Consider the following 13,648-nt stretch of genomic DNA (forward strand, 5'->3'; position numbering starts at 1 on the left):
TCTCCCAGTTTCTCTTTCAAATCAGTTAGACACCCATGTGAGCCTTGAAATCCTTCATAAATACATTTCTCAGTTTTTGCTAGCTCTGAAGTCAATAAAACTAGTGAAGCTTGAACTGCAGCTAAAATCTTTAAAAACAGTAATCTTCTGAATTGCTAATTAAATGTGGAGCAAAAGAAAATAAGTGTAACCTTGATCTCAATTTAGGGAAACAATGTAAATGATTACTAATCATAAAATCTAATGAACTCCAAGTGACTCTTCAAATTATTTGTTTAATTTGAATCTCATGCTGCAAATATTGCTTGAAATAAGTGATCCTAGTGAGCCCACAAACTTGCTTCAATTGTGGGTCAGCGACTTAACGACCAGTAGCTGAAATGAGTTTTGTGAATACGAACAGTGTCATTGATAATGTAAAACCTTTACATAAATAGTTGAGTGTTGAGCTTTATAAATATTAATCAGGGAAGTGTCTTCTTATGGAACTAAGTGTTTGTTTATTGAATGCCAAGGATAGAATTGACAATGGGAAATAATTTCTTTCCAGTGGTTTTTAGCAGTGAATAAAGTTGTATCTAATCTAATCGGGCCTGTTAGGTCTGAAGGCATTTACTCTTCATAAACACTGATTTTATTGTCTGAGATAATTGGCTTCATGGGTGTGAAAGAAAACTGATCTCAGTTCTTAAATAAAAAACAGGTGGAACCAAGCCTCAGTTAATTTGTGGGCTATTGGCATTTTATAAATATAAAGTATATTATGAGGATACGAATGGCCCTGGATGTTGATCAGATTGTTATCGGTTCATATAGGAAACCCAGTAAAGATGAAGCTGATTAAAGGTCAGCAGGTTTTACAATTGCTTCCAAATGAACTCCAGAAAGATGAGAATTTCAGTTGTAAAGCTTACCTGAATATAAGATGAAAGATGTAGGTAAATAGGAAGAGTGGGGGAAAAAAGTGTAAGTATTGGAGGGAATCTACAAATTGAGTGAATTTCTGTGATATTCAGGGTAAATCAGCATTTTACTTCATAATCTTTGACTTAGCAATTTGTATGATCCCTGTGTTTTGATTCCCCAGTTTCTTAACTATACTGACTATAATGAAGTCATGACATGGCTGTGTTTGCTTTCTGTTTCCATATCCAATTATACTCTCAAACCCCCAGATCCATCTGGGTGCAAGTCTGATACGATCTGGGTGCCCTTTACTTTGGGTTCTGTGGCTCCAGCTTCACAGTTCTGGCTGCCTGAAAATGCAGAAATTTGTATGTACGTTTTTCTGGGAAAAGGGTTCTGTAGCTGTCACCAGATTCTTAGAGGGATCTGTGACTCCCCCAAAATGTTAAGAATCTCTCATCAAGAGAAGAATATTGAACTCATCATCAGGGGATGTGGGTTCTACCACACTATAGTTTATAAATATTTATCATTTATCATTCTCCACTGCAAACTTTAAGAAGCCAAAAATCATCTCCATTTTATAGTTGAGAAACCCAGAGCTAGAGGAATCTAGCTTTCCTGGATCCTGCTCCATTTTCTGTCTGCCTCTAGTCAAAAACTGGACCAAATGGAAAGTACTGTGGCATTTTGATAGGAACCTGTTAGTTTTAAGCCCTTTCCTTTCCCCTTCCCCTTCCCCTTCTGCCAGGCCTTCTCAGCTCTGGGTGGATTGTTTTTGGTTTCCTGGAACCTTCATTAACATCTCTAAATCTTTGTTTTGTCTTGTCCCTTTGAAACCAAAGCTTCAGATACAGCTATTGACTTTTTATTGATTGGTTTGAACCTTTCATAAGACCCTCTAACCTGTTTTCCAGCACAGAGATGTCATATAATACTAAAACTTTGGGTTTGTTTCATTGAAATTAATGTGTTGCAGTTGAAAGAGCATTATACTGGGAATCAGAGAACTTGAGATCTAGTCAATTTTGTATAATTTCAGGTAGATAATTTTCTCTCTTCACTCAGGGAGTCTCCTCTGGGGATTGGGTGGGGATAAATAGGAATGATCCAACTTTTTAAAACTTCACTTAACCTCTTCCTTGGTCCCCTACTAAGCAGATAATTCTCTGTTACCCCTACCCCCCATGCCATCATGGTCAGGAGTGAGCCATTGAGTGTGTTACTACCAGTGTACTGCAGTTGACAAAGGTCGAATGCTATTCTCTCAAAGCTCCCTTCTAGCTCTTCTAGCTTCTCTTTATTTTTTAAAAAATATTTACTTATTTGAGAGAATACAAGCGGAGGGAGGGGGGATAAGAAGAAGCCGACTCCCCACTGAGTCAGGGAGCCTGATGCAGGCCTTATCCCAGGACCCTGAGATCATGACCTGAGCCAAAGGCAGACGTTTCACCAACTGAGCCACCCAAGTGCCCTTATTCTAGCTTTTCTTACTGAAAATTCATCAAACCTGAGTTTCACAGCTGCAAATACTAACTTCCCAGCATACAGTATTGGTGGTAAAGGTCGACTGGTACTCTGAAGGACATTGGAGCTATCAATATTTCTAGCTATTGGTCAAGAATTACTATGTTTTCATCGTTTTTCCTCATAAACTGCTATAATTTGGAGGCCCTCCCCGATGCAGTACAAATTCCAGCCTTCCTCGCCTGCCATCAACACACTACTGTTGATGTGCAAGAACATGTCACAGTGGGGCACCTGGGTGGCTCAGTGGTTGAGTGTCTGCTTTTGGCTCAGGTTTTGATCCCAGAGTCCTGGGATCGAGTCCCTCATCGGGCTCTCCACAGGGAGCCTGCTTCTCCGCCTATGTCTCTGCCTCTTTCTCTGTGTCTCTCATGAATAAATAAAAAAATTTTTTAAAAGAACTTGTCACACAGCAAGGCTTCAAACTCCTCAGGGACAGGAGCTAGCTCTGATTCTGCTCACCATTGTAACACCAGCCACAGTACCTGGTTTACAGTTGCCACTCAATATCTAGTGGATGACTGAATAAACAGATGAATTTGAGGAGAATAAGGACCTACAGTCAAAACAGCTGTTCTGTTGACTTTAGCATATCCTCGTTGCTAAGTACATAAAGAGATGAGAGAAGTTCCTGAAAATCGTTTTGGGTAGTGAGAAGTGAATTCTTAAGAAACCCATGGGATTTGATTGGGACCACCTACTTAAATTTTAACTCTCCGCGGCAAAATAAATCAGGTAGTACCCTCTCTGAATGAGAATTAATGCTGAAATAATTTGAAGTTTAATCAGAATGTTTGGGTAATGACCTATTCCAATACTTATTTTCTGATCCACCTTTGCTTTGTTCCCTTGATGGAAAGCTCTTTAACACGAGCCCATTGTCCTGCCCAAGTAAAATTTAGTGAAAATTTTGCTGTGATTTCATATTTTACAGAGTCTTGGATTTATCACAAATACATGGTGTATTATGGATATGCTAGTAGGACACTAAGGAGATGGAGATGAAAGTTGAACTCACCCAGAGTGCCCTTACGAGTAGGTAAAGTAGATGGTAACCCACATGGTTTGATGTGAAAAGGCTCCTTTTTCCAGAAATAGTTCCCCTTGGGATTGTTCCAGTGCCTGAAATTCCACCATTTAGACTCTTTGGGTTAAGGGCCTGTGTTCAAGGGCCTCCTTTTAAAAGGTAAATACTCAAAAGAGAGCTAACCCATTATCAATCCAAATGACATCACTGGATGATAAAAGATCCAGACAGACAAGAACAGGTTACAGAAAAGCTGCTTTTTAAAATGGGGTCAATGGGGGTGTCTGGCAGCTCAGGCGATTGAGTATCCAACTCTTGATTTCAGCTCAGGGTCCTGAGATGGAGGCCCATCTGCACTTGAAGATTCTCTCCCTTTGCCCTTCCCCCACTCATGCTCGCATTCACTCTCTCACTTTCTCTCTGTCAAATAAAAGCTGTAAAAAATTAAAAAATAAAGTGGAGCCAAGGGTAGAGGTAGGTCCTGAGCCATGAATTCTGCCTGAAGGATGCAGAGCTGAGTGGGCCACTGAGCTACCAGATGCATGAGAATCCTGGGTGTTTGGAAAATAAGACACCAGATGGCCAGGAAGAGCACTCAAAGGAGAGATCCAAAGATAACTACTTCAGGTTGACCTCACCTACTCCCCTTGCCCAGCTAAGGTTTCTGCACGGGCAACATGTACACTATATTTTTAAATCTGGATTTTTCTCTCCATTCCTGTTGATTTTAGCTCAGCTTCAGGCTATTGAGATCATTTTTGAGTTGTACAACATAGTAATCATTCTCCCCAGGAGGAGGGCATCCACAGATTTATTAAGTGTTTTTATCTAAGTCACTAGTTCTTAATCTTGGATTCAGGGAGTCTGTAATTTACCTAAAACTGTACATGACACTTTGTGTACATAAGCGTTTTTCTGTGGAGAGGGGTCCAGAGTTTTCAGCAGATTTTCTTTTTTTTTTTCAGCAGATTTTCGAGGTGATCCATGTCCTTTAATCCAACTAACTATATTCATCAGTTTTTTGAACAGTGTTACTAAGGACAGAGCTCTGTAAGATCACCAAGAGTGACCTCCTTCCTGCTCAGCAATGATCCATCAGTTTCTTTTCTTGCGATTTGCCTCATTATAAAAGTGAAAGAGAAAAGTGAATTCCAGCTACTTTGATGGTCTGGTACCATCTGGTGTTTAGTTTTTAATCTTTAAATATTAGATCATTCTCAAAACCTTCATCATTTTGCCTACTGGACCCATCAGACACTATGTATCATTATATTTAATGTGAATGGCATTATAGATGCTTCAAAAATCCCTATGATTGGCTGAAAATTGACACATTGAAGTAAGTATCCAAGTAAAAGCTTGTTATTTCTCTCCATGGCTCTGGACGAATGTAAATGTTAAGTTGCAATCTACCTTAAAACCAACAAAGACTCTACTTCAATTAGTGTATAGGTACATTTTCTATATAAAGGGCTTCACAGCTTAAGAAAATCCTCTACATGAAAATCTGGATGTGATAAATTAGAGATTCATTACTTCATTTAAAAAGGATTCACGTTGGAAAGAAGTCAGACACAAAACAAGTCCAGACTATATGATCACATTTATACAAAGGTCAAGAAAAGGCAAAGCTAATCTCTAAAGATGGAAAGCAAATCAGTGGTTGCCTAGGTCCAAGGTGATGGTGGGATTACACGAAGGCATAGGAAACACTTTGGATTGACAGAAATGCTCTCTTTAAATTGTGGTGGTTTCATGGGTGTATACATCTGTCAAAACTCATCAAATGGTACACCTGAAATGGGTATGCTTTATTGTACATAAAGTATATGTCAATAACATTAATGAAAGATTTACCTTAGGATCATTAAAATGAGATTTTATTGAGTGTTATTTATGGAACTTCAAAATAAGATTTAAAATCTGATTACACAAATGAAAAAATCTACCTTTAAATTTCTTCAAGGTGGTATATGGGTAAAATATCAATGGAGAACACATTTTGGCAGGTAAAAAAGAGGTAATATCAATGCATGTTAGGTTAATATTTAGCACTTATATGGTTATCTACTACTGTGGAATATCCCAACAGTGAAACAGATTAAATAATTTGTTCAGATTATCTAAAATAGATCTTAAGTATTCACTTAGAACAGTTTCATATTCTGGCCCTTCTTAAGTAAGGTAGCATCAGATATAGTGATAACATAGTATCTCATTAAAAGGTAAATTGTACATCACCTATGGTATCAACATTTTTTAGTCACCGAAGGAAAATGTTATCTGGAACTGTTTGCCTGTAGATTATCTTGCATTTGAAAACTAGGTTATTTAAATTTTTTGCTATGCTTAAGATACTGTATAGCAGAGTGGTTCCTTGGGAGATCTAATATGATAAATGAAGCACTGATTTTAAGACCTAGATTTAAATGCTATCTACCAATTAATATGTACCCTTTACATATTCTCCTCTGCAATTTTTGAGGATTCCCCCTGCCCCCAATCTACAAGAGAATGCTAGCAAATTCTTGTCTTCATGGCCAGTGTCAAAATGAATAGGGAAGCCCTGACAGCTCATCCTAGGAATAATATCGAATCCAATTAATGCCACCTTGTCATGTGTGCATGTGGAACATAATAAAGATGAGCTGAAAATAGAGATTTTCTGAAGTACAGTGTAGATGTTGCTGCAAAACAAAACACTTTCATCTGAACGAGAAATCACTCACTTTGTCATCGGTTAGGCTTACATGTTAGTAAAAGTGTAAGTCATGCAGGAACCCTTGTATTTATCTTGACCTATTTGTTTGGGATTGATGGTAGGGGCGCCTTGTTAGAAAAGGGTTAGTCAGAACAGAGGAAGGGGGTGGGAGACTAGTTAGGGCAGCTGAATTCCAAATACCAGTAATAAGTTCCTTAGCGATGAACACTGTACTTAGGCTACAGCCTATGGCTTACTCACTCCCTATCCTTCTCACACAAGGGCTCCACTATAATCCCAGGCTCAGACTCAGACTCAGGCTCCAGCTCCGGCTCCGGATCTGGGTCTGGCTTCAGCTCTGGCTCCAGCTTTATCTCAAGCTCCAGCCCTGGGACAGGCTGCGGGGCAGGCTCCTGGACAGCCTCTGGCTCCGGGATAGGCTGATGATCTGGCCCTAGGATGGCATCGGGGTCATCCTCATGGCCAGAAGGTGGCAAGGTAGCTTCTAGCTGGATCACGTGTTCATCTGGCATTGCCTCAAACTCTGTACTTTGGTTTACCTTTGTCATTGGTCTGCAGGAAGAAGGCCCAGGAAAGAACGAGTTAGGGTTCGGCATTTCATGCAACCACGTGTTCCAGTCTGTTCAAGGCTTATGGGATTTCTGATATTCTGACTCACTGTCAGACCACACATTCATCTTGTCTCCTAACCAGACGGGTTAGGTCTCAACAAGAGAATGAGAGTCCCAAGAGAGAAAAACTAGTATACCCACGGTGGTTAAATGAGTTGATAGACATAAGGTGCTTAGAGCAGAGTCTGGCACACAGCCATCAGGAACTGGTAGCTGCTGCCACCTGCTTTTATATAAGCAGTGAGTGGGAACAGAAAGACGACCTCTGATAGGTTAGGCTAAAAGGGGTGCTGAGGAAGGGCTGCCTGATAGAGATAACACCCTGACAAATGTCAACATTCAAACAAAGAAGATCTTACTCGAGTTCTGTGGTGGTCTTTGAATTTCGCTTCCTTTCTTTCCCCTTTGCCTTTGCTTTTTTCCTTGCAAAGCACATGACAGAGACGATGATGGCAGCACCTACGAGGGTCCCCACCAGCGCCCCAACGATGATTCCAACTTCTGGATCTTGAAGAAAGAAGCAGCTGGTTGGTAAAGTGGACTGTACTGGCTGCCTCACATGTGTGCTTTCATGACCAGGGTGGAATATCTGGAGCCTCCATATAGTGGGAATATGACCCGTGTAGGCTGGAAACCCCCAGAACTCTGCCAGTTGGACTCACCCTGGCTCAGCAGTGTAGCTTACCCATTCACATGGATAAACATAGAGAAGACCTATGCCATCTTGGGGGGGGCTTCCTTTCAAAATGGGGTGGAAGGAAGGGAGTATTTGGTGGGCATCTGCCGATCAAATGAAAGAGACACCATAAAGCTACAACCTGGTAAGCAGAGAAAGGACCACTGTTACAGGCAGGGAGGTTTCACCAGGCTTATCCAGAGCACAGGTGAAGTAGATCCCTAAAAACCTCTCCCACACATGCCATGCTCACCAAAAAGCCTCATGCATTCTGGCCACCGGAAAAGGCCATGCCCATTTCTATAAACAGGCATCTGGTTTACTAGATCAGTCTATGGAAAAATTCAACAAATGTGCGATGATCCAGCTGAACACCAGACTTCCCACCATCCCCAAGAGACCTTGTCTGAGTTCCAGTGGGCCCATCTCCATCCGCCTCCCTTCAAATAAGGCTGGACATCTTACATTCTGCGAGGAGAGACTAGCAGAGTTGCCCCATCGTTCTTTCAACTTTTATGGTTAAAGGAATCCATGTACACGATTCGGAAAGTCATACAGCTCTACTAGACTTATAGCAAAGAAGCAGCAGTCCCTGTGCCCGCTCCCACCAACCCCTACCCCCATCACTGTGTCCCATTCACTAGAGGCAACCACTCTTAACTCTTTTTCATGAATCATCTGGTATCTGCCTCCATGTTTCTATTGTGCTTATTTTAGTTTTCCAGTTTTTGTCATTTTTTTACAACTTCCTACCCCAGAAGATGGGGATTGTATTCTTAACTCCACCCCACTCACACATTCTCCTGATATCGCCATAGTGCAAATTGTCATGACATCAAAGTTTACAGGATTATGGTTATGTAAATATAGTTCACAGCTGCAAGAACCTAATACATCCTATGATTCTTTTTTTAATTTTATTTTTTTTTTTAATTTTAATTTTTTTAAGTAAGCTCTACGCCCAGTGTGGAGCCCAATATGGGGTTTGAACTCACAACCCTGAGATCAAGACCTGAGCCAAGATCAAGAGTTGGACACCTAACCGACTGAGCTACCCAGGTGCTCTCACATCACGATTCTTGTACATTTAAATTTTTCTCTTTGGGGCTAATAATTGCCTCATTTAGAGATGTTTTAAAATGGATTACCACTAACTTCCCAAATTTCCAACCAAAACTGTTAAAACTCCTTTCAGTAGATTTAAACACATCAGATAATCTATTGATTTCTTATGATTTTTTTCCCCCTGAGGAAACAGCCCTCCTGGGGCCCTCCATCCTCCTTCCCCCAGCAAGACTGGTTGCCCTCCTAAGCCTGCCACCATAGTGTCACCCATCAGCTGCCTTTCGCCTTCATCCCTATTTTATAGATAAAGAAACAGGCTTTGCAAGTTCTTTCAAGATCCAGCTCAAATAGCACTTTGTTGGGGCAGCTGGCCCTGGTTCTATAAGCATAATTACTTGTTTCTTCTTCAATGTCTTAGAGCCCCTGTCCAGACTGCTATTGGAGCATGTAACACATTTTACTGTTTGTCCCTCTGGCTAAACTGTGAGTTCCACAGATCCTTGGGTGGCTCAGTTGTTTGGTGCCTGCCTTCAGTCCAGGGCGTGATCCTGGAGTCCCGGGATCGAGTCCCGCATCAGGCTCCCTACGTGGAGACTGCTTCTCCCTCTGCCTGTGTCTCTGCCTCTCTCTCACTCTCTCTCTCTCTCTCTTTGTGTGTGTGTGTGTGTGTCTCATGAATAAATAAATAAATGATCTTTTAAAAAATAAATAAATAAATAAACTGTGAGTTCCTTGAGTGTAAGACCTAGATCTTATTAATCTCTGTATCTGCATCACCTATGAGAGTTTCTGGCATAGAGTAGATATCCAATTAATGTTTGAAGGAGGGAGACAGGGAGGAAAGAAGGAAGGAAAAGAGGAGGAAGGAAGGAAGGAAGGAAGGAAGGAAGGAAGGAAGGAAGGAAGGAAGCCAAATGCCACCATCATTTAAAAGGAATATTTGAGTGGAAGCAGGGCTCGAGTACAACTCCTGAGTCTCTACAGGTTATACCACTTAACCACTTCTGGAAAGGCAAAACAGGATTGGGGAAGATATAGAGATATAAAGCAGGAATGATCAAGGGACTAGGGGTAGAATGAAACCATAGACAAAGACCAAAAAGATGTCTCTTCACCTTTGACTCAAAATTAGGCGAACGAAGAAGCAACCTGGAATTGGAAAATGCTTGATTCAGGACCACCAAAAGGACAAAAGCTTAGCTTCCTAGGAGAGGAATGGTCCAAGGGAACTGGCTACCTGGATATAGTATATATTAGTCACAGATTCAAAGTGAGTTAGAAATAATGATTAGATGACATAGATGATCCTAAGTGTTATTAAGGCATCATTCAAAGGTGTGGCAAGGGGCCCCTGGGTGACTCAGTCGGTGAAGCATCTGCCTTTGGCTCAGGTCATGATCCTGGGGTCCTGGGATCAAGTCCCATGTCAGGCTCTCTGCTTAGCGGGTGTCTGCTTCTCCCTTTTCTTCTTCTTTTTTAAATTTCATTTATTTATTCATGAGAGACAGAGAGAGAGAGAGACAGAGAGAGAGGCAGAGACATAAGGCAGAGGGAAAAGCAGGCTCTGTGCAGGGAGCCCAACGTGGGACTCGATCCTGGGTCTCCAGGACCACAACCTGGGCCAAAGGCAGTGCTAAACCGCTGAGCCACCCAGGCTGCCCTCTCTCTCTTCTTCTGACCAACCCCCTCTGCTCATGCTCTCTCTCAAATAAAATCTTTTTTTATTTTTTATTTTTATTTTTTTTAAATCTTTTTTTAAAATAAAGATTTTATTTATTTATTCATGAGACACACAATGAGAGAGAGAGAGGCAGAGGGAGAAGCAGGCTCCATGCAGGGAGCCTGATGCAGAATTCAATACTGAGACTCCAGGATCATGCCCTGTGCGGAAGACAGGCGCTAAACCACTGAGCCACCCAGGGATCCCTCAATAAAATATTTTTTAAAAAGTGTGGCAAGATATCCCTTGTGAGAGCTTGCCCCCACCTGGCCCAATTTGACAATTCCAGGCCCTCAAGTCTATATGCTTGGTGACAAAGCACCTTTGAACTAGAACGTTGTGTTTTAAGACTCTGCCAGTCGGGATCCCTGGGTGGCACAGCAGTTTAGCGCCTGCCTTTGGCCAGGGGCGTGATCCTGGAGACCCGGGATCGAATCCCACGTCGGGCTCCCAGTGCATGGAGTCTGCTTCTCCCTCTGCCTATGTCTCTGCCTATCTCTCTCTCTCTCTCTCTCTCTCTCTCTCTCATAAATAAAAAAAAATAAAAATTAAAAAAAAATAAGACTCTGCCAGTCACTCACTGGATGACCTTGGGTAAGTCACTTACCTCGCTGAGTTTCAGTTTCCTTTGCAGTAAAATGAAGCTAACAATCTGCCGTGCCTCCTAGGCAGGGTGGTTGGAGGATTGAGTGAGAGAAACTCATAGCACCTGGCCATGTGCCTGGTACATAATTTGTGCTCCACAGATACTAGCTACTGTGATTGAAGGTACAAGTGTTATTATGACCACTATTATTAGAGGCAGATCTTAACAAATTACTGAGGAACTGGAAAGTCTATGAGCTCCATGTTCAACATAGACTGCTAGTTTCCCCTGGATTCACAAAGAAAATCCAGTCTGGTACTATCAATGGGGCTGTTATTCTGCTTATTAAATAGTAAGATCTACTTTCTAGAAATGTTGTGAGTGTGGAACAAAATTTTTGTAAATGATTTGTGGTAGTGTATGGCACATAGTAAGTATCATGTAAGCTTTAGACATTAGGATGGTAATAATTCAGGGTATCAATCTATAAATAATCCACCAAAATCTCCAGAGAGGCCAAAGGATGAAGCAGGGGATCCTAGTTAATTTACTTGGTTGGCAGGCCCAGGACACTTGACTTAAGGAGAAAATGTGTTAAAGATGGATGATCAAGGGACACTTGGGTGGCTCATGGTTGAGTGTCTGCCTTCGGTCAGGTTGTGATCCTGTGTTCCTGGGATCGAGTCCTGCATTGGACTCCCCACAGGGAGGCTGCTTCTCCCTCTACCTATGTCTCTGCCTCTCTCTCTCTCTCTCTCTCTCTCTGTGTGTGTCTCATGAGTAAATAAAAAAATATTTTTTTAAAAAGATGGATGATCAACTCACGAGAAGAAGTCAGATCAATTTCACAGGAACTATTGCCAAGGTTGTTGATAGCTGTGCACTGGTAATAACCTTGTTCAAAACTGGTCAGATTTCCAATAACCAAAGTCCCAGTGGCTGGGTCTGTAAAAACAAAACAAAACAAAACAAAACAAAAAAACAGGAAATAGACTTTTGAAACCTCTTAGGGGGGTATGGATCATGTCATCACAGCAGAATCACTCAATGCCTGTCTGCCCGCTCCCTCACATTTGCCCCCCCTTTCCTGAGTTGCCAGGGTCCAATGAGACACCACCACCCCCTGGCCCCAAGATTCTTCCAAAGGTAGCCCATCTGGGACCATGCCTCTCCCCTCCATACCCACTACCCTCTGAGCCAAAAACAGGCTTGACCTCTAGAGGTTGGGGGTAAGACCAGACCGCAGTCATCTTGTTAGGATATCTTTGTACATCTTCTTCCCAGAGAAAGAAGAATAAGGAGAAGGAGAAGGAGAAGAAGAAAGAAAAGAAAGAAAGGAAAGAAAGAAAGAAAGAAAGAAAGAAAGAAAAGAAAAGAAAGAAAAAGAAGAAGAAGAAGAAGAAGAAGAAGAAGAAGAAGAAGAAGAAGAAGAAGAAGAAGACAACGACTGAGCTCCAAAGACAAGCAACCAGCCAACCACACATGCCAGACCTTGCCAGGGGCTGCAGGAGGGCTGGACTTACTGAAGTTTTCTTTCACTGGGATGATGTCTCCGCCTTCAAGTTTATACCAGTAGTATACAGGGGAAGGTGTCCCAAGCAGCGAGAGGCAAGAAAGAGATATAGGATGGCCAGTTTCTGGTACTCCTTGGATGCTGCAAAAGGGCTTAGAAGGTTTCACTGTAAGGCAATGAGACAGAGTCAAAATCCTGCAGGCAGTGTTGCAACCTGTCACAATTGGCAGGTCACTTCCTACTGTCATTTTGTAGAATTCTGGGCCCTGCACTCCGTTTTGAAAGCTTTGCAAACTGCGTTTGATCATTTTTTCTGCTTGTACCACCAGATGGGAGTAGAGCACTTCAGGTTCAAGGACCTGCCAGGCACCAGGCCATTAAGATTCCATCAGCATCTCTTCTGTCTGCCTTCCTCCCCAGATTCATGACCATGAATTTCCGCATTGTGTCTTAAAATATGCCTTTATTAAAACAGCCCATATGTAAGCAAACACTAAATGACTAAAGTCAGTTTATACATTTGAAGCACAGCTTTAAGGGAAAAAATGGGACCCTTAGATCCCTTAGATACTTTGAGATAAGTTGTTACTTACTCTTTTTACATTTGTTTCATTAATGCTATATTTTCCCTTTCCTTTATGAATCATGTTTGGGCATTAACTTCTCTGGGGGTGAGTGACCTAAAATTGTTGGAGGGTCTGAAATGGTCTGTGTCCCTTGTTGGTCAGGGAAGCCCACTTTGGCAGGTGGGGGACAGGTGAGTGCTACACGAAGCTGAAATCTTTATCCATTTTTTGCCCCACAAGCATTTACTTCTGTGCCTTCTGTGTACCTGGCACTGGATTAGGCACCAGAAATGCCCAAGTAACTCTGAAACAGTTCTGAAGTGGGGTGGGGGAGTATTGGGAGATGAGGCCAGAGAACAGCAGAGATAATAGCTGGGAGGGCATTGTATTTCATGTATTTTACACAGACAGCAGGAGGACCACGGAAGGAATTTAAGTAGGGGAAGGATGGTGTTCATTTTTTTAAACTTTTTTTAATTAATGAATTAATTAATTTATTTATTTATGAGAGAGAGAGAGAGAGAGAGAGAGAGAGGCAGAGACACAGGAGGAGGGAGAAGCAGGATCCATGCCAGGAGCCTGACGTGGGACTCGATCCCAGGACTCCAGGATCGCGCCCTGGGCCAAAGGCAGGCGCTAAACCACTGAGCCACCCAGGGATCCCCTGGTGTCCATTTTTAATGCTTTAGATGGTTTTCTTGCACAGTGGGGGTGCCTGAACCAAAGGAG

General features: G+C 42.0%; 1 protein-coding gene across 3 annotated transcripts in view; it reads right to left on the bottom strand.

Moving 5' to 3' along the window:
- Window positions 1-5,250: 5,250 nt before the first annotated feature.
- VSIG1 (V-set and immunoglobulin domain containing 1) overlaps window positions 5,251-13,648 on the bottom strand; it is a 43,953-nt gene continuing 35,555 nt past the window's right edge. For all 3 annotated transcript variants that reach the window (XM_072816866.1, XM_072816867.1, XM_072816868.1), the window contains 4 exons: window positions 12,364-12,519; window positions 11,666-11,785; window positions 7,153-7,300; window positions 5,251-6,734 (listed from right to left, as the gene is read on the bottom strand). In XM_072816866.1, the coding sequence (XP_072672967.1) occupies window positions 6,419-6,734; window positions 7,153-7,300; window positions 11,666-11,785; window positions 12,364-12,519 (740 nt within the window). In that variant the 3' untranslated portion in view covers window positions 5,251-6,418. The remainder of the gene's footprint in view (window positions 6,735-7,152; window positions 7,301-11,665; window positions 11,786-12,363; window positions 12,520-13,648) is intronic.

This window comes from Canis lupus, chromosome X (assembly GCF_048164855.1).
Source record: "Canis lupus baileyi chromosome X, mCanLup2.hap1, whole genome shotgun sequence".
Lineage (NCBI taxonomy): Eukaryota > Metazoa > Chordata > Mammalia > Carnivora > Canidae > Canis > Canis lupus.